The 19,265-nt window shown below is 39.2% G+C and overlaps 2 protein-coding genes across 4 annotated transcripts; one reads left to right on the top strand and one right to left on the bottom strand.

The window, feature by feature from the left end:
* Positions 1-388: 388 nt before the first annotated feature.
* LOC147242745 (adenylate kinase 7-like) lies at positions 389-10,206 on the bottom strand. 3 transcript variants are annotated; one of them, XM_086189446.1, is made up of 18 exons: positions 9,789-10,201; positions 9,556-9,714; positions 7,596-7,710; positions 7,382-7,476; positions 7,200-7,307; positions 7,010-7,093; positions 6,841-6,929; positions 6,669-6,759; positions 6,447-6,524; positions 4,936-5,085; positions 4,692-4,820; positions 4,454-4,559; positions 3,986-4,114; positions 3,839-3,901; positions 3,517-3,714; positions 1,385-1,590; positions 598-756; positions 389-505 (listed from the first exon to the last, which is right to left on the bottom strand). In XM_086189446.1, the coding sequence occupies exons 1-18, from the start codon at positions 9,855-9,857 to the stop codon at positions 470-472; spliced, it is 2,064 nt and encodes a 687-aa protein (XP_086045572.1). In that variant the 5' UTR covers positions 9,858-10,201; the 3' UTR covers positions 389-469. The 3 variants fall into 3 exon arrangements, with proteins under 3 accessions (XP_086045572.1, XP_086045573.1, XP_086045574.1); XM_086189447.1 differs by lacking the exon at positions 389-505 and having other exon boundaries at positions 608-756; positions 1,385-1,505; positions 9,789-10,206; XM_086189448.1 differs by lacking the exons at positions 389-505; positions 598-756; positions 1,385-1,590 and adding an exon at positions 1,641-2,073 and having other exon boundaries at positions 9,789-10,203.
* A 523-nt stretch (positions 10,207-10,729) lies between these two features.
* Positions 10,730-18,771, top strand: LOC147242746 (cytosolic 5'-nucleotidase 1A-like). Its single transcript, XM_086189449.1, has 6 exons — positions 10,730-10,978; positions 11,112-11,279; positions 14,728-14,857; positions 14,988-15,110; positions 16,621-16,805; positions 17,503-18,771. Exons 1-6 carry the CDS (start codon positions 10,868-10,870, stop codon positions 17,866-17,868), a joined length of 1,083 nt encoding a protein of 360 aa, XP_086045575.1. The 5' UTR covers positions 10,730-10,867; the 3' UTR covers positions 17,869-18,771.
* Positions 18,772-19,265: the final 494 nt, after the last annotated feature.

The following is a 19,265-nucleotide window of genomic DNA, read 5'->3' on the forward strand; positions in this document are numbered from 1 at the left end:
ACCACACAACTGCTATTAAGTAGCATGATTCCAGGTGAGCTCAGCTTGGATAAACCAAAATAGGTACACATGAACAGTTTTTCCACTTTTCCCAGCGCATTTGACCAAAACAGACTAGATCTGAGTCCTCTTTTAGTGAAAGTCGAGATTAAATGACCTCTAGCCTTTGCATTCTTTGCCATTCTTGTGTCTTGTACAAAATCATCTGAAAAGAATTGTCATCATTTCATCTGTTCGCAGAAACCGACATGATTAAAAACTACTCAATATCAGTCCCTTGTTGAATTGCAAAATGTCTGAAAATTATTACTTTGATTGATTATTGATTGGAAACTCACTTGCAGATTCTAAAGAAGTACAAGCAAGGATGACACAGACACAAATATTTTTCCTCCCCAAGTTCTTCATCTTTATTATACAACACTGATGGATCACAACACAGCCTCAAAGGCTGCACGTGTGTTCATTTTTAATCGTGTTGGCTGTGCCGAAGCAGATGTTCAGCCTGAAAAAAATAAAACACAAGATATAAACAGTGGCAACTGTGTTCAATATCAATTCATCTGGGGGTCTACTGTGTGCTAGAGGGTGTTGTACCAAAAAGTCAACGGGATCCTCTGGTTTGATCTTGCTGCACTCTAACATGGCCTCAGTGAGTGAAGGCATCACATACTTCATCAGGTAGTTCCTCAGGGGGAAAGCACGAGCTTCTAATTGTTCCTCTTCCTGCCTCTTCACCTCCCACAAATTCTTTTGCTGGAAAAAAACAAAGCAATAATATTTTCAGAGGAAAATATTTTTGTATGTCACAGTAGGATAAGCACAATGGTATCAATGATGTTAGCCCCATCTCATGGTCCTGGGGGATCAAGATTTTAAATAGAACTTAAGCAGTGTTTGAGTTAAGGCATGTTCTGGGGAGGTTGCGGAACATTCCTCGACAACAACGACAGCAAATCTAACAAATTAAGTCCACCTCATCTTTTAAGAACCCCACAATGTGACTTTGATTTTGTAATGTTCTAACGCCAGATGTCATCTGGGACCAGATTTTTCCTTCGATGGCAGATCAATTAGATTTTTAAAAAAATTTGTAACTGGTAACTAAAACGTGTTCTAGCTATCAATATCTTAAGTAATTCAAAAAATCTTTTCACATTTGTGTATGTGATTATACATATTCAAAGGTTGGTAACTTCACTTTCGGAGTTAGATGTTAAGTTAATTTAGGAAATCTGGTGAAATTTTTTTTTTTTTAATTTGGGGGATTTACTTGCCATCAAGGTAAAGTATAGAGTTAAGCAGCATGGGAGTTACTTGATCACGTCAATGTCAGATTGTATCATGGAACACAGTTTTCCACTTGTAGCTCTTCTCAACGTACCCACTCCTCATACTGAGCAGCTATCTTAGCCAGAGTAGTGTTCTTCTCAGCCATTTCTGCTGCGAGCGTCTGTTTCCTCCTCTCCTCTTGCCTTCTGTCCTTCTCCTCCTGCTGTTTTGGACTAAAGCCATAGTTCTTGGGAGTCCCAACCATTTCAGTGATCATGTTCAGAACTTCTAAGTACTCAGGATCATCAGTGTTGACCTCTACAGAGGATAAGACACACTTCTGTCCTCTTCACTGCAAATATCAATCTACGGTATCTATCCATATATACATAGGCTACATACTGTATATGCACACACACATACATACATACATACATACATAGCGGGTAAAATAAGTGTTGAACACGCCACCATTTTTCTCAGTAAATATATTTCTAATGTGCCATTGACATGGAATTTTCACCAAATGTCGTAAACAACCCATGCAACCCACAAATGCAAAGAAATCAAATCTTAGATGTCCATCAATTAAGTTATGTGTAATTAAATGAAATAACACAAGGAAAAGCATTGAACACATTTAACTTTATTTGATTCTTTATACAAAAGGCTTTGTTGTTAAGAGCAGCCTCAAGATGCCTCCTGTAAGGTGAAACTGGTTGCATGCATTACTCTGGTGTGGTTTTGGCCAGTTCTTCCATGCATTCTTCAAATCTTGAAGGTTGTTTCATCTTCATCATCCTGGTGGATGGCAGCAGATTCCTTCAATTATATTAATTTTGCCAGTGCCAAAAGGTGAAGAACAGCCCCACACCATGAGTTCCCATCTCCAAACTTCACTGTTGGTGTGGTGGTTTTGTGGTGATGTGCAGTGCCATGTGACCTCCAAACATGGTGTGTATTATGGCATCCAAAGAGTTCAGTTTTGGTCTCATCTGACCATTCTTCCAGTATTTCACAAGCTTGTCCAAATGTTGTGCAGCAAACTTTATATGAACTTCAACATGTTTTTTTTTCTTCAGCAATCAAGTCTTGCGTGGTGAGCGTGCATAACAGGCCATGGCTGTTGAGTACATTACTTATTGTTAGCTTTGAAACAATTGTACCTACTAATTCCAGGTCTGTCTGAAACAACCACAAGTGGTCCTTGGCTCTTGGACAACTCTTCTTTTAATACTTTTAACGCCTCTGTCACAAATCTTGGGAGGAGCACCTGGTCGTGGCCGGTTTATGGTGAAATTATGTTTCCACTTCTGCATTATGACCCCAACAGTGCTAACCCCAACATTCAAAGTTTAGCAACCCTTCTGTAACCAATGCTATCAGTGCATTTTGCAACAATAAAGTTGTGGAGGTCTTGACAGATCGCTTTGCTTTTACCCATTATGAGATGAGATGAGATGTTTCTTGTGACACCCTGACAATGAGGTGCTCTTTCATACGCCATCAGTTGGAACTGAACCAGCTGATACTCTATTAATTTGCACTGACAAGGGGCAGGATTGCTTTCTTATTACTGACAGATTTTAGCTGGTGTCTTGGCTTTCTGTGCCTTTTTTGCACCTCCATTTCTTCATGTGTTCAATACTTTTTCTGTGTCATTCCATTTTATAACACATAATTTATGGACGTGTGGGTTTCATGGGTTGCTGGTGAAAATTTCATGTCAATAGTATGTATATACAGATATACACACACACATTTTATACACATATATATATACACATATATATACACATATATACACACATATATATACACATATATATATACACACATATATATACATACATACATGTATATATATACATACATGTATATATATATATACACACACATATATATACACACACATATATATACACATATATATACATGTTTATATATACATATATATACATGTATATATCTATATACATACATATATACATATATATACATACATGTATATATCTATATACATACATATATATACATATATATACATACATATATATATACATACATACATGTATATATATATACACATACATACATGTATATATATATATACACACATACATACATATATATATATATATATACATACATACATGTATATATATATGTATATGATATTATCACATATACATCATGTGTGTATATACATATCTATTTCATGTTATATGGAAAATCTGGAAGTACCAATAAACCCGGGGAGAATCTCAATCTCAGAAAAGTATTCTAGAAGGGTTTCCTGGAGATCACTGAGTTGTCTGTATCTCGCCAGACGATGAAGGAATTTATCCTGGGTGTAGTGTATCTCCTTCGCCACACCCTCTGGAAGTCCTTGTACTCTTTTTGTGAGGAACTCATCAGACGCATCTAAGGCAAAAATGTGCTCTGAAAAAATAAAAGGAAAGAAAAAACAAGGACAAGAAAACATTGAGTGTTATTATTAGAACTATGATGAATCATTATCAATGAATCATTAATTTTAATTTAACTATCATTAAAAATGAACAACCTGGAGTCATCTTGTGATATGCAGGTACTTTTGATGGTGAATCTTGTCTCTCATTGTCCTCATCTGTACAAATAAGTGTATACACATCAGGGCGAGAAATACCATACTGTAGATCATACAGTTTTCGAACAAATGGATTGAACTCACCAGAGAAAATCATCTTTGCTTGCTCATATGTCTCGGGGAAGCCATCCAAGACAAATCCTTGATTCATACACGGCTTTGAACTGAGTTTCTTTTGCAAAATGTCGGCAACTTGATGGTCATCCAGTTGACCTAATATTCAAAAAACACAGGTGTAAACAAAGAGTGACCCTTAAAAGATCTTCCATGTTATAAAAATCTACTAGTAATTTAAACGTAGATACAACTGCATCCAACAGTAATAGGGACCTTTAATGTAATGTAAACTTGAATGGCCTGAAAACATTTTGGTGGTCAAAAGTGAAAGTCACTGTGGCACACATCATAGAGGTACACAGGCGTTTCTAGTTTCAGTTCACAGTAGCTCAAACCTGCATTGACCATGTTACGTATCAAAAACCCTTTGCTCAAATTTCAAAATAAAATAACTAACAAATATTCAAACAAATGCTGTATATAAACCAAAATCACCTGCGTTCATTTCCATGCTTTTGTTCATGTTTTCCAATTGTTTTCTCACAACTTCCACTTCCTCTTCACTGTCATTTTCAGGGTTGGTTCTATTTATGATCTCCCTCTGAAGGATACAGAAAAATAAATTAGCTGCCAATGGAACACTTTCAGAGATGATATTGTTTCTTTCCACAAGAGGGCAGTATGTTTCCATTCATCAGGTGACAGTAAGTCCTAGGTAAACAAACTGTTTTACCAGTTGTGTGATCTTTTCATTGATGACCTCTTTCACAGCGATGTAGTGTAGTCCGTAATGAGCACACAGCTTCTCTGCAACGGTGGTTTTACCAACAGCTGGAGGTCCAACCAGGCAGATTCTTACAGGCTACGGACACAGATGGGAAACAGCAAAGACACTGAGAGTATCACGTTCTGCAGTGCTCTAAAGCCTTGTGTATATGTAGTGTGAATTTAGTTGAAGGATTTTGAAGAACACTCACAAGTAACTGCCTGGTGTCGCTGTACTCTTTCACAATTTTCTCCATGTTCTCAACCATCCCAGCTTCAGATACCCATCTGAGGTTGAAGGAATCTTTTATAAGGAAAGCATCCAAGCGCAGGTCAATACTCAGGTACTCAAGTTCCTCTGGCTGAAATCACACAAGCAGACATTTGTTTGTATTTTATTGTCATTTGTTTTTTTTTAAGCAATGGTGTAGTACTGACACAATGCAAATTGTCATGACAAGTGCAGAGAGCTACTGAAGCTGAAAACACCCAAGATATGACTCCCAACATATTTTGTCTTTGCCCATTTACTGGGAGGCAGATTCCAAAGTAAACTCCAGTCTGCACTGTCAATCTAGTGGTTAAATCTCGCCAAGGTGTTCATTTTCCATAAAAAAAACCACATTAATATATTATGTTTATATATGTTGCCTTTGTCCTCATTAATAAACACTGCCAAGTCCAAAAAAAAAAAAGTCTCACCCTCTTAACAGTTTGATGGATTGCCTTCAGCTTTGATTGGGGCATGCATTTGCTGTGGCATCACTTCAATAAGCTTTTGCAATGTCACAACATTCATTTCCATCCACAATTGCAATCATTTTTTGCCATATTGTATTGATGAGATAGATGGACTGCTGCGCAACCACATCCCAAAGCTTCTCAGTAGGGTTAAGTTCTGGACTCTGGTGGCCAGGCCATGTGTCTCATACTCCCTCACGATAGCTTGTACCCTATCGATTAATTTAAAGTCAAAAGTTCCCCACGAGGAAGCACAAAAGGCTCTAACGGAACACCCATCTGCTTTGACTGGTCAGGACTAAAAAATGAAAAAAAAGGGGGGGGGTTCTATAAAAGATGTCCTTCTCATAGGACAGTACTACTATAATGAATTGCTTCATAACATAAATCACGGACACTCTACCATCATTAGAGGTCATTTACAGAGCCTGATAACTTTGTCTTACTACCTTGGTGCCCTGTGGAATTCACTACAGATCCTTTAATTCGCACTTCCACATTCCTGAAAAGTTTCAACCCAAGTGCCAATAATGAAGGGAGCGCTTCTGGATCATGGTTCCACAGTGCTCATTGGAACACTCAGATGTTTAGAAATCCTTCTGTAACAAACGCCATCAGTATGTTTCGCAACAATAAAGTTGCAAAGGTCTTGACAGACGGCTTTGCTTTTACCCATCGTGAGATGTTTCTTATGTGACACCTTGGCAATGAGGAACCTCAGGCTATCAGTTGGAACTGAACCAGCTCATATGATGACCTTTGGTGACTCCAAATTCCATTGTACAGCTTTGCAATGCCAATAAAGGCACGAAATTTCTCCTCTCCCTCTTTACAGTTCTGGAGATAACTAATCTCAGGGAAATGGATTAACTGGGCAAGCAGAACATACAACTCATGACTGAAGAAAACATTGGCTACGAACACTAACTGAGAGCAAAGATATACACCTTATCACTTAATTTCTAAAAGTCCAATACTGTACCTTGAAAGCATTCATGGTGACCGCTTCCTGCTCTGGTACCTTCTTAATTTTTCCAGGGCCAAGTACATCACTTATCCTCTAAAGAGTTAAGATATGTAAAGAGTCATGAGTCATTAGTGCAAAGTTGATTGATTAAACATATCAAATGTTCTGAGAGAGCAGGAAAGTCCCACAGTAGTAGTTTTACAACACAGCCATTATCATTTTCTTGATCACAGTTACCTTTACAAAATACTCCAAGGTGTTCTTGGAATCATCGACAGCAAGAATGTACTTTGACTTTGGCTTGAGTTCAATGAGGTTTTGAATCACTCTGAAAAAGAATCGCGGTCAGTTTCACACTGCACAAATGATTTTAAGACAAAAAAAGACATGTAAAGGTGCATTAAGTCACCCTGCCAGGTCACAGACGTGAATCGTGGGAATGTAGTTCACACCCAGTCCAAATATGGGAATCTCTGGGAGATGCATCAACCAAGACTCCTGATATAAAACACACATGCTAATGATTTTTATACAACTATATACTGCATTACATTGCCTCTCTAATCTATATAATCTACCTTGAAAAAGTAGTGGAAAAGGTTCTCTCCCTTTCCATACTGGAGACCAGCAGCTACAACAAAACCACGAAGCTTGGACTTTCTCTGTAAAATTTGATCGAAGAACAAAAGTATCAATAAAAATGATTTGTTCCTTAATGATGGAGTTGGCGCGGTATTTTAGAACTTTAGAATAATCTACTGTACTTACATCTCCGAGTTTCAGCACCAGTGTCTCCAAATTGTTGTGGGGTTTGAAACTGGGATGTGGTATTCTGCGTCTGTACTTCTTCTCCATTGGCATAATATCTGATCCCTCCTGAGGAGAAAAATTGGACTAAGGATGTTGCTTTATGCACTGGACTTGTTAGCCAAAATGTTCTCTGTGCTCACCCAATTTTGTGGCTTGATGAGGGCCCACGTCATCACTGTTGAGATTAAGATGAACATTTTCTGAGCCTTGAAGCTACCCATTTCAGCGTGAAGGGCTATGTATTAAAAAAGGGAGAGGGTGAAGTAAACAGACATAATCCAAGAATATCATTTTACAAAAGCAAGACACATGTTAAGATTATGTAAGAGATGTGATCCAGTCTTGCTCCCGTACTTGTAATTGCCCATGTTGCCTCTTCAATCTGCTCCTGCGTTGCATTTTCAGAGATGTTGTACACAACCACATCACACTTCAGCAGGTGCTCAAGAAGCTCATCTCTGGTCGGTGACTGGCAGGAGATTGAACAGGCTATCAAATATTGTACACATATAGAAATAAATCAACATGGTTACACTAAAGTTCCTATATGAGATAATTGAGGAAAAATTTAAAATGCTTACTTTCAAGGATATTTCAGAGATTTGAAGCCTAGCCCTTTCCAGACCAATCATTATGAGTGAAATTTTTTTGTATTAAAAATGTATTCAAGTACTCAAAAGTATGAAAAATGTGTACAACTGACTCCTAAAAATGGATCTTACATTCTAAGTCGTATCTTAATGGTTTGTTTGATCAATTTTACATCAGTTTTAATACATTCCGGTACTGTAGTACAGTTTAACACAGGATTTTTAATCATAGTTTCACAAAAACCTTCAGAAGACTACTGCATTCACTTGAGAGTTAAAAATCTGCTTTGTGAATGAATGAGAATTTTTTTCTCAAAAAAATTATCTGCCCTGTTAATCTGAATTAACCACTTAATTAACTAAGTCGTTCAGAAAAACAGAGCATGTTTTTTTTCCTAAGTGAAGGCCATATGCTTTGTGAAAACCTGATCCATTCATCCATCCTTTTTCATTCGCTCATCATGTTAAGGGTGGGGGCTAAGGCCAATCCCGGCTGCTGGCGGGTGAGAGGCGGGGTTCACCTTGAACAGGTCACCAGGCCATCGCAGGGCCAGTACATAGAGACAGACAACCATTCACACTCACAGCCACACCTACGGTCAATTTAGAGTATCATAGTCCTCTCTTGAGGTCTTTGGACTGTGGGAGGAAGCTGGAGTACCTGGAGAGAACCCACGCAGGCACAGAGAGAACATGCAAACTCCACAAAGAAAGATCCCAGCTCAAGCTTGGACTCGAACCCAGAACCTTCTTGCTGTGAGGCCACAGTACTAATCACAAAACCTGCGCTGCGTCCATATTGCCAAGTAGGTCGGATCGTAGGTCGCAGAGTAGGTCGTAGGCTGTCCGAAACCACAACTGCGCGAGTAGCGACCTACTTCACAACCTAAATTCCAGCCTACACGCCCACATTGTATGTCGGTTCAGGTGCATCCTACGGAGCAACCTATGGCCTACAATGCACATTTAGCGGACTTCGTCTTCGTCCGCTAAAAACTTGTGGACCTGCAAGCCAAGTTTGCGCCACCAACAGTCTCCCATTCTTATGCAACAAAAACATTCATAGTCATTGTTGATGACTAAAGGCGTGTTCACACCAAACGCGACGCGTGTGAACACACCTTTACAAGTGTGTTAATGTGCTTAATAATAGAGAATGAATGAACGGTGCGCTCAGAGTAGAGTGCAGTACGACAGTCCGGCCAGCAGGTGGGGCTTTCGTTGGTGCTGTCTACCTAATTGCGGTATTAGTGCTCTGCCAGCAGAGGTCGTGCTTCACCACCAATCTTCTCGGGTGTCTAAACGTTGCCAATTAGGTTGTAGAAGTAGACTGTAGCGGTAGGTCCTCGCAGGTTGCCACTTGGCAATTCGTACGCAGCCCAGATCATTGTAGATGTAATTAGTGAAGACGTACAATCCAGTGGGTGGCGGTAATGCTACATTTATGGATGCCAACCACCGCGGTATTTAAGCGCAGAAAAAGACCTATTACTCAAAGTAGCTGATATCTTTCAAATTAGTATGGAACGAAAATGTAAAATTATAAATGCAGAGTTCGAGAGGCAAAGAAAACCAAAATCAGTTTACAGCCCTATTGTCTCAAACATAAACATGGCCTGACTCAACTGGTACTAAAATATAGATCAAACTTCCCTGGCTGTGTACTTGACAGCAACTTGGTGACATTATACACCTTTTTACATTCACTTTTACATTTTACTCACCACATATTGTTCAAATAAAAAAGTTGCTTTGTCATTTGGGTCGGACACAGTTCCAACTACAAGGAAAATGGGTTCGGCTTCACTTTGAGGGAACTCTAATTCTTCCTCTTCTTCCGAGGCTTCTATGTCTTCTTCACCATCGTCACAAATCGATAAAAACTAGGACAAGTACGAGAGAGACGTTCAATTGGCGTTCACCGGAAAGAAATGGCGAATAACGTTGTATAATTTACCTCAGCGATGTGTCTGGAGGAATACCGGTCGACGTTATTGACAAAAATACGTAGCTTTTTGTCCGCCATTTTTAAATGCGAACATAAAGACGACTTGAGTGGAGTCAGCGGTGTGTTGATATTCAGCCGTTAATTGAACAAAACGGTTCTCTTATGAAGAAGGTTGAAATGATAAATGTTGAAGCTCGGTGCTCATATACTTGAAATTATGTTACTTGTGAGTGTATTTTTTTGATATTACGGTCAGAATTGATAAGATTAAGGTCTGGATAATTTGAATTGTCGAGTTCTGAAGCCCCCTCATGACTGAATTAGGCGTTAAGTGTCCTCACACTGTCTGCTGCTGGAGAAAAGAGAGAATGACTGGCTGGTTGCTGCTTATTTCTAGTTTATTAGAATATTTGGAGCCATGGGTTGTACGATGGAATCAGGAAACATCAGATGTTTGATGTTTGTGTGTAAATAAATAATAGACATAAATAAAAAAATAAAATAAAATTTTGATGAGCGCCTATGCAAGGTTCACCTTGATGTTTGAGGAGGTGGTTGATGATATCCTGGTGAGGTTTCTCCAGATTTGGCTGGATAACCTTCATACTGGGTTAAGTTGAGGTCGTCCTAATCAGTACTTTCCTTGTTTATGTTGGTGTTTCAGTCTGTCAACAAAGTATAACTTTGACATATCTTTGCTTTACTTGAGTATTATAGGTTTTGTTCAATTAATTTACTGCATTTCAAAGGAAATATACTTTTTAATTCTCTCTCAAAGATTTTGCATAGAAAACATCGCAAGATCTGATGATGACGTAGAAATCTAAATATGGTCAACTCTGGTGCTTTTCATTTCTGCTGCCTAGTCTGGTAGTCTTTGTGACGTTCCTCAGCGAGAAATACAGACTAATAAAACTTCTGTCTCTCACTCACACACAGCGGTCCCTTGAACTGCCCACGTCACTAGCGGGAGCCGCGCCCACTACGTACTTCCGCAAACTTTCTCGCTCTTCTTCAGCTGCCTCACCGTATTTGGCTCTTCAAAGAGACGTTTGGCGAAAGAAACTCAATTATAGTAAATAATAACAATGAGCGACATAAAACCAAATGACGCTGCAAATGAGGACAGCGTGGAGGAAAAGGACTGGGCTGCGGCTAAAGCTTTCTTTGACAACCTCAAAACAAACAAACCCAGACCGGTAAGTATTTGGGTTAAAAAAAAGTTTGAACCTCGGGATTGTTACCGTATCTTTTTTTCACCTTTCGTTGTCAGCGCAGAACAAACTGCAGTTAATGCGACATTGAAGTGTTTTTTTTCTGCCTCCCTACCAGCCCAAACCCCGGTATGCTGTCACCATCGCTGTGTCCTCTCGCACCCTCTTCAACATGGTGGCGGAGAGGAAGCTGTATGAAGAGGAGGGGGTGGAGGTGTATGTGGCTTATCAGGTGGAACACGAGAACGAGCCCCTGAAGCCGGGACCTGCGTTCCCCTTCGTTAAGGTGAGTTCGAGCCCGGGTTGGTCTACTCGCTGTGAGACCCCCTCTACATCAGGGGTGGGGAACCATGTACCATGGAGGACCATGTGTATGCAGGCTTTCCATCTAACCAAATACTTCAAGAGGTGATTTCACTGATTGACTCACTTCCGTGGCTGAAGGCGTGTTGATCAGTGAATCTGTTGAACCTGTTGAAGTGTTTGGTTCGAGGGAAAACCTGCATACACATGGCCCTCCATGGCTCATGGTTCCCCACCCCTTCTCTACATGGTATTTGCAGGGTGTGGTTCTTCTATTGCAAAAATCTCCCTCAAAAAAGCAAGTTGACTCAGGCCACGCCTGGAAAAAAAATTTCATGAAGCCAGGTTAGGTTAAAATGATAAATGATAATGAAAAGGCACAGTTTTGTATGATTCATCAGTGTCAAAACATAGCTCCTCAACAAGAACATTCTTCTGTAAACTTGCTGCATTCTTCAACTTACCAGAAAGATGGATCCAGACATTATGACCATCAGTCCACTTGTGACTTGTTTTAGTAGAGAGAAGGGACTCTTTTCATTTTTGGTAAATTTGCAGATTTGCATGATTAATGTACAAATTATTTTTTTAGTCCATAGAATGTTCTTTGCAATCGATTTGCTTCTTTTTCCACATCCAGCTGTTTAAATGTAAAAGACTCCTCTCTTTTTTTTTGGGGGGGGGGTCATACATTATAAAAAAATAAAAATAAAATACCAGTAAATGGTTTTTCCTGGACTGAAACAATTATCCAAAATACTTGCCATTAATTTTCTTGACATGGATTACTTTTTGCTGCCCAAATAGAATGTAAATGTTATTGCAGCACATAAATATGGGAAAACAAGACAGGTTGGATTTATTATTTAATATTCTCATGTTCATTAGCTGTTTAATGTCACAGACCTGTCACATGTCAACATTCTAAAAATGTGTAGGAAATTAACTACATGACTTACAGTGAATTGCCTCTGTTACTGCAACGCTGGTGAATTTCTAAATGCTTGATTCGCCAGTATTTCTGGTTTGGCAATTGTTGTTTGCAGCAACTGACTAACTAAGGTTCTGAGTTGGGTTTAGGTTTAATAATGGTGTTTGTTGTATCTGATGTAGTGCTCTGCAACAAGACTTTTGAAAATATTTGAAATTTACCTTGGGGAAAAAAAATCTTACTTTCCTTGGGGAGGATTGGTTGTCTTATCCATAATGTATTGTTACAAACCCTCCTGGTGGCAGTCATATCATAATATATCATGCTGTTGTATTTGCACAATTAAACATTAGCACTTTGATAATATTCACATCTGTTTATCCTGTGGTTAGGTAAGGAATCTGCAAGTGTTGGTGTATTCATACTGGAATCTATAATTTTTATGTTGATTATTAGCTAATGTTTTTTAGCGACTCAGGTTGTATTGTTTGACAGTCTAGGTCATGTGTCACTCCTTCTAGTCAGTAACTTGATGCTGACATGTTCTTGCTTATGGTTTTGTCGCCAAATATCCATTTATTAAACCTTTTGAAACAAGGCTACCAGCATATGAATAGATTGTGGATTTCATCCAAAAAGACTCCTTCTGATCACAAGTGCGTTTTTTGTGTTCCTGTATTTTAATATATTGCACTTCAGTACTTAGAGCAACATTTGTTCTGTTTGACAGGAAAGCTGTTCCCACCTTCTCCCTCCCTGAAGGAAGGATGTTTCTCTTTACTTACAGTGTTTACTGATGAGCAAGATTTAATACTTCACAAGTAGAGTTGTTCTGATTCCAATACCAGTTTTGGAAATTACTCTGATTCTGGCTAAAAATGCTGAAGCAGTATATCATCAAGTAAGCATGTCTATGTATGCATCAGTCTGAATTAATATACTATATGATTTATTATAATGGAAATGGGACCCTGCTACTTCCCAGTTAGCTCAGCCTCCATTATCTCTATTGTATACGAGAAAGAAGAATTGATAACATGAGTTGTACCGAAGAATTTACATTGAGAAGAAGTGAAAATTGATTTGTGGTTTCATCAAAATCAATGCTCAGCATTCTTCACCATTTTGGACTAGAAATTTCCATTACAAACAGACGCATACACAATAACTTGTGCAGGAACTTGATGACTAGCATTGTGTCGCTGTTTTACACGTAAAAGTTCCAATAATAGAGCATGGACGTGTAAGGTTTGGAGGAGCGACTGTCGAAGCAGACAATAAAATAAATGTTTATGATTTCACTCTCTGGATGGACGTTGATGATACAGAAAAGGTTTAGCCTGAGTCATCATGTCACATACATACTCTAGTAGTACATTCAGTTATTTCACCAGTAATACATGTAAATCTTGTACTGGTATCACATCAGTATCAGAACATAGGTTCTATTATAAGAATCAGGATGGAAAAAAAATTGCCTGAACAATCTGTCATTGATACATATTAAGTTTGATAATACATTTTCCTAGAAATGAATACGATAAACCCCACAATTGTCTTTTTAAGAGCAGTTTATGATACTGATACAATGGAAAGATAACTTTCTAACGTGATTAGATCGAATTTCAAAATTCAGTGTCAGACATTATAATTACAGTATAAAAATGTTAAAATATCCTAGATAAATAAATATCTAATGAAAGTAACCACACAGCAAATGGAAAGGTTCTCATGGGTAATTTGAGTTCAGAAAAGAATGATTGAATACAAGCCTAGTGGGCGGCATGGTGGTGCAGTGGTCAGCACTGTCGCCTCGCAGCAAGAAGGTTCCTGGTTCAAGTCCCTGCTCGGGCACAGGATCTTTCTGTGTGGAGTCTCCATGTTCTCCCTGTGCCTGTGTGGGTTCTCTCTGGTACTCCAGCTTCCTCTCACAGTCCAAAGACATCAAGAGAGGACGAGGCTGATTGATACTCTAAATTGACCATAGGTGTGTCTGTGAGTGTGAATGGTTGTCTGTCTCTATGTGTTGGTCCTGCGATGGACTGGTGACCTGTCCAGGGTGAACCCTGCCTCTCAACCACAGGCAGCTGGGATAGGCTCCAGCCCCCCCACCTTTAACATGATGGATCAGGTTTTCGAAAAGCATTTGGCCTTCACTTAGGAAAAAAACATGCTCTGAACAACTTAGTTGATTAAGTAGGTAATTCAGTAACAGAGCTGAAGTCTGCTGGGATACGCTCCAGCCCCCCCCCCCCCCCCCCCCGCGACCCTATATGTGGTAGACGATGGATGGGCATGCCTAGCGTAACCATGTTGATTTTTTTTTTTTAATTCCAATTAAATGACAAACGCCTTTCATGAAGGCCTGTGTATTCTTTACAGATAACATGGCTTTTTTTTTCATTTCCTTTGAAATATTTCATGATTTTCCTGAAAGTGTGCGGTCTTGATATTGTAACACTTCTGTTGGGAAACTCTGAGGTAATGTCCTCTCCTGTAGGCACTGATGAATGTCAACTCTCGACTGCGGAACCTCTACCCAGACAGTGAGGAGTTGTTTGATATTGTCTTGATGACTAACAACCACGCCCAAGTCGGAGTGCGCCTCATAAACAGCATTAATCACTATGGTATGTTAAGCCCAGCATCACTTAGCATGGTGGCACCTCACTTGCTGCAGCAACACACATTCATTTCAGCAATTAAGAATGAGATTAGATTGGTCTTTGGTTTTGTACTGATTTTGCTGTGTTCTTTCAGATTTGACCATTGAGAGGTTCTGCATGACGGGAGGGAAGAGTCCTATTGGCTACTTGAAAGCTTACATGACCAACCTTTACCTCTCCAAGGACCCGGAGAAGGTCACAGAGGCCATTGATGAAGGTACATTTGGATGGTCATGAGTGTTGCTGTCACACATGAAATCTTTTGAAGCTTTCACCTCTGATATTTACACACTTTGATTTTCAATTTTGTATGTGACTCATTTTCTCAGTTGAGGTAAACCTTGGCCTCACTCTGTTCAGCAAGAAGGCGTTATTTGAAGACAGCGTGTCAAGTTGCTAGTGCTACTCGACTTTGTCACCTCTGCCTTGTAGCAGGGCATGCAAACAGGCCTGTTGATAACTATGACTTCCCCCTGACTGTTCGCCTCATGTGCTAAATACTTCCATACTGCACTTTTGCTTTTGACATTTTCAATGAAAATTGGTCACGAAGGTCCAGCAGCAGCACTCGCCATGTTTCGCCAGCTCTGTCCTACGAATGCTGAGCTTCTAGTAAGGGGAGGAGCAAAGAGGTGATCTGTTTGTGCGGCGGTGCTGAGTTAAGCTGGGTGTCAACTGCAGAGCAAGACGGCGCTGTTGGTATCGATACTGTTGAAAATGAGTATCATGTGTCAGTGATAGTCCATCTGCTCCATATATATCAAAAAAGGTCTCACTACACCATGGAACTTGTGAACAAACTCCCTTGTACCATAGTGAATCTTCTCCAACTCAAGATGATGGATAAGATCTCTAATCCAAATTGTAAAAATTGGAGGGAACTTCTCAATCCATTTTAAGAGTTTAAGCTGTCTATTTGATAACTTTTGACAAAGGTATGCTAACACTTAACATCCACAACTATTCATTGTGCTAAGTTAGCGAGCGGATTAGCAAGACTCAGCTCCCTGATGCATGCACTGGGGATACAAGATTGTCTATCTTGTCTGGCTCTGGTCATGTTCCTTTCAAAGAAATGTGCTGATCAACATACAGTAAATAGTTTGTGACACATCTTGTTGCCAGTTTCTGTTTTACATTTAACAGATGATAGCATATAAAAGCAAACTCTGAACAATGTATACAGTGTGGAAATATGTAGTATGTTATGTTTTCCATTGGAGTCAGATTACTAACATGTTCAAGGGTGACTGACTGACTTAATAATGGCCAACTATGGCAAGAACATGTTCTCACAATGAATGTGATATGCTGAGATTTGCAGAGATGATCTCAAAAAAGACAAGTGCCAGATCTGCTAAAGGACGCTACCGTTATATCGTCAATCCACTACGGATCCACTCCTTTGGCTAATCACCTGAAAAAAGCAAGTCACTGCTGAGCCGTCCTGATTGATAGAAATTTGTATGGCTTATGCCTGCTTAGGTAGTGCAATCAGCATTATGTTAAACATTGACACGAGTGAAGGTTTGATTATACACAGGTAATTAACACCTAAGCTTCATATCCCAAAAGTTGTAGCAGGGACAGCCCTACTTTTCATGAAACTCAGCAGTAACAACAGAGCCTGTTGTGATATTGTTGACAAGTGAAGTGAAAATATCTTATTAGATGTGTGAATTTCCCAAACTATGATGTTTGACCAGCTTTGACCTTCTTTCCTTCAGGGATTGCTGCAGCCACCATGTTTATGCCTGAAACAGAGACTGAGCTGAGCAACACTGAGCTAAGGGTGGCATTTGATGGTGATGCCGTCCTTTTTTCAGACGAGTCTGAGATCATTGTGAAGAAACATGGTCTGGACACCTTCTTTGAGCATGAGAAACAGTTTGAGAACAAACCTCTGGCTCAGGTAACGTTGGAACATTGCTAACATTCATTAAAATTTAGTGTTAGTGTCCAGTGTTGAAAGCCTGGTCTATAGCTTTATTTTTCTAAGTCTGGGGTAAGAAAGTGGTGGTCAGTGTAAAAAAGAATTGACTGTCAGTGACTTCAGAAAGTTTGCTTTTGACTTGTTTGGCCCAAAACAGCTTTGCAAGATCTAGTAAATGTTTGCATGCTCTCAAAACTGGCCTTACTGGCTTTGTTAAAGTGGCAAAACTGGCTGGGTTTTTAAATCAAGTCTAGGATTGCCTTGTTAATCTAGTTTGGTTTTAGTACCTCATGCGTCAAACGTAGGGCGTACAATTGTAACTGAAAACCACACATCACTATTATGCAAGCTGCAGTTCTTGAATCGGGTTTCAAAAAACTCTTCATTCTTAGAGGCTGTTCACTGTGTCGAGGTGTCAAATCTGGAAGAGAGAAGTCATAGAGCTTCTCAACTTGAAAAATCTCAGTGAACTCGAGGGTTTTCTGACAGATGATTCAAATTGTCGCCTTTCAGGGGCAATGTTACTACTTAGTTCCTCAATGGTGTCAGATATTTTCATGCAGTTAGCATAAGTTAAAAAACACCAACACCAAATATGTCTCAGTTTGTCTTTGCCATCTCATTTTCTCTGTAGCACTTGTTTACCTTGCCTCACAAGGTTCCTTAATATTTTCAGGGTCCTTTGAAGTGTTTCCTTGAGGCTTTGGGGAAGCTCCAGAGAAAATTCTATGCTAAGAACGAGCGTTTAAACTGTCCCATCCGCACCTTCTTGGTCACGGCCCGCAGTGCTGCCAGTTCAGGGGCTCGAGTCCTGAAGACCCTCCGTAGCTGGGGCCTTGAGATCGATGAGGCTCTCTTCTTGGCTGGAGCTCCTAAAGGGCCCCTCCTGCAGAAGATAAAGCCACACATCTACTTTGATGACCAGATGTTCCATATTCAAGGGGCCAAGGAACTGGGAACCATATCTGCACATGTCCCATATGGTATTGGACAAAAGTATGACCGAGGGAAACTCATTGAGCAGCCACCAAAAAAGAAGTGATCTTAAAATGTGTAGCCACAGCCTAAAAATGGTTCAGATATTGAATATGCACTGCATTGTCATTTGCTTATAAACAGATTGGGTAAGATATACATTTTTGTAGGGATACAATTATTGATAAACAAAATTTTTTAATTTGATGCTGGAAACTAAAATTCTGAATATTCTGCTATTTCCTGAAATATTTCTGAATGGAAGAATATATTTCTAAATCATGAGATGTACATGGATCAGTACATGGCACACCTGTATCACTACTTAAACATCAGATTGTCATTTGCTTTTATTGTTATCTGTATACTTGTTTACCTCCTGGGAGATTTACCGTCTAAGAAAAGGCAGTGCTTCTCATTCACATCAGAGTACCTGTTATTTTCTCAACACTTTACTACCATAAGTGTACAAACAAAATAGAAACTATATTATTTCTCGTTTTTTTGTTTGTTACACACAAGCAAGTTCGCAGGTCGAAACTGTCGACTAAGTCTGTCACTTTTTTTGATCGATAAACGGTCCTTTTGGATTTGGGCCTTTATTTTCAAAGGGATGCTTATCAGGGTGGGATGTCTGACTGATGCAGTCTGTTTTTGCTGTTCAACTATTTGAAAAGACAGTTATATTTATGTACTGTAACACTGTAAATCTACACTTTTCTATCCTGTTTTTACATGATTGCTTGTGTATGTGTATTCTAGATGTGTTTTATGTATTTCTTATTGCATGGGTAAATAACAAAGACATATACTGGAGTAAAACAGTTACACTTGTTCTTAAATGCTCATAGAAAATAGTTTTCTGATTCAATGTTCAGGTTATTACATGGTTTTTGTACATTTTCCATTTCTGCAGACTGAGTTTAGTGAAAGTGTTTTTTAATGATTAAAGGAATGTGGAGGAACCCTATTTTTGTTGTTTTTGTACATCTGGGCAATAGATGGTGCTGTTGAGCTGAAATTCCTGAATTGTTTTACCACTGCTAGTTTGTCCCAGGGTTTCTTGTTGAAGAGATATTTCTCTGAGTGTAAACTGGTTGACCAGATCAGTCACTTCAATTTTGTGATCCTCTAAAGTCCTCTTACATGCAAATGACATAAGAAAACACAAGGGAGCACCCTGCACTGCTGTATTGAAACAGTCGGCAAATGGGATCACACAGTTTTTAATATTTGAAAGAATTACATTGAACATCACTAGAAAACAGCATGTATGGGGCAATAAAGAAAGTCAACACATCATAAAACTTACTTTAATTATGCTCAATGCTTTGGTCTCTCTATAAAAGAAAAAGAAAGACCTCAGACTCTTCTATTTCCCCAAGCACCAAAATATCACTGCCAAGAACAACACAATGCTAATGAATCTGCTTTCGGCAAACTAACATTAGGCCTAATGAGGAG

The sequence above is a fragment of the Aulostomus chinensis genome, chromosome 20 (genome assembly GCF_037954235.1).
Source record: "Aulostomus chinensis isolate RoL2024-O1b breed Wild chromosome 20, RoL_Achi_v1.0, whole genome shotgun sequence".
NCBI classification, from domain to species: domain Eukaryota; kingdom Metazoa; phylum Chordata; class Actinopteri; order Syngnathiformes; family Aulostomidae; genus Aulostomus; species Aulostomus chinensis.

Bases quoted from the DNA above. Each gene is read 5' to 3' on its own strand.
- LOC147242745 (XM_086189446.1), bottom strand. From the start codon at position 9,857: ATGGCGGACAAAAAGCTACGTATTTTTGTCAATAACGTCGACCGGTAT. The intron at 7,094-7,199 runs GTAAGTACAGTA...CAAATTTTACAG, and splicing joins TGGTGCTGAAACTCGGAGAT to AGAAAGTCCAAGCTTCGTGG. The intron at 5,086-6,446 runs GTACAGTATTGG...GTGTGATTTCAG, and splicing joins TCACCATGAATGCTTTCAAG to CCAGAGGAACTTGAGTACCT.
- LOC147242746 (XM_086189449.1), top strand. From the start codon at position 10,868: ATGAGCGACATAAAACCAAATGACGCTGCAAATGAGGACAGCGTGGAG. The intron at 15,111-16,620 runs GTACATTTGGAT...TCTTTCCTTCAG, and splicing joins CACAGAGGCCATTGATGAAG to GGATTGCTGCAGCCACCATG. The intron at 16,806-17,502 runs GTAACGTTGGAA...TAATATTTTCAG, and splicing joins AGAACAAACCTCTGGCTCAG to GGTCCTTTGAAGTGTTTCCT.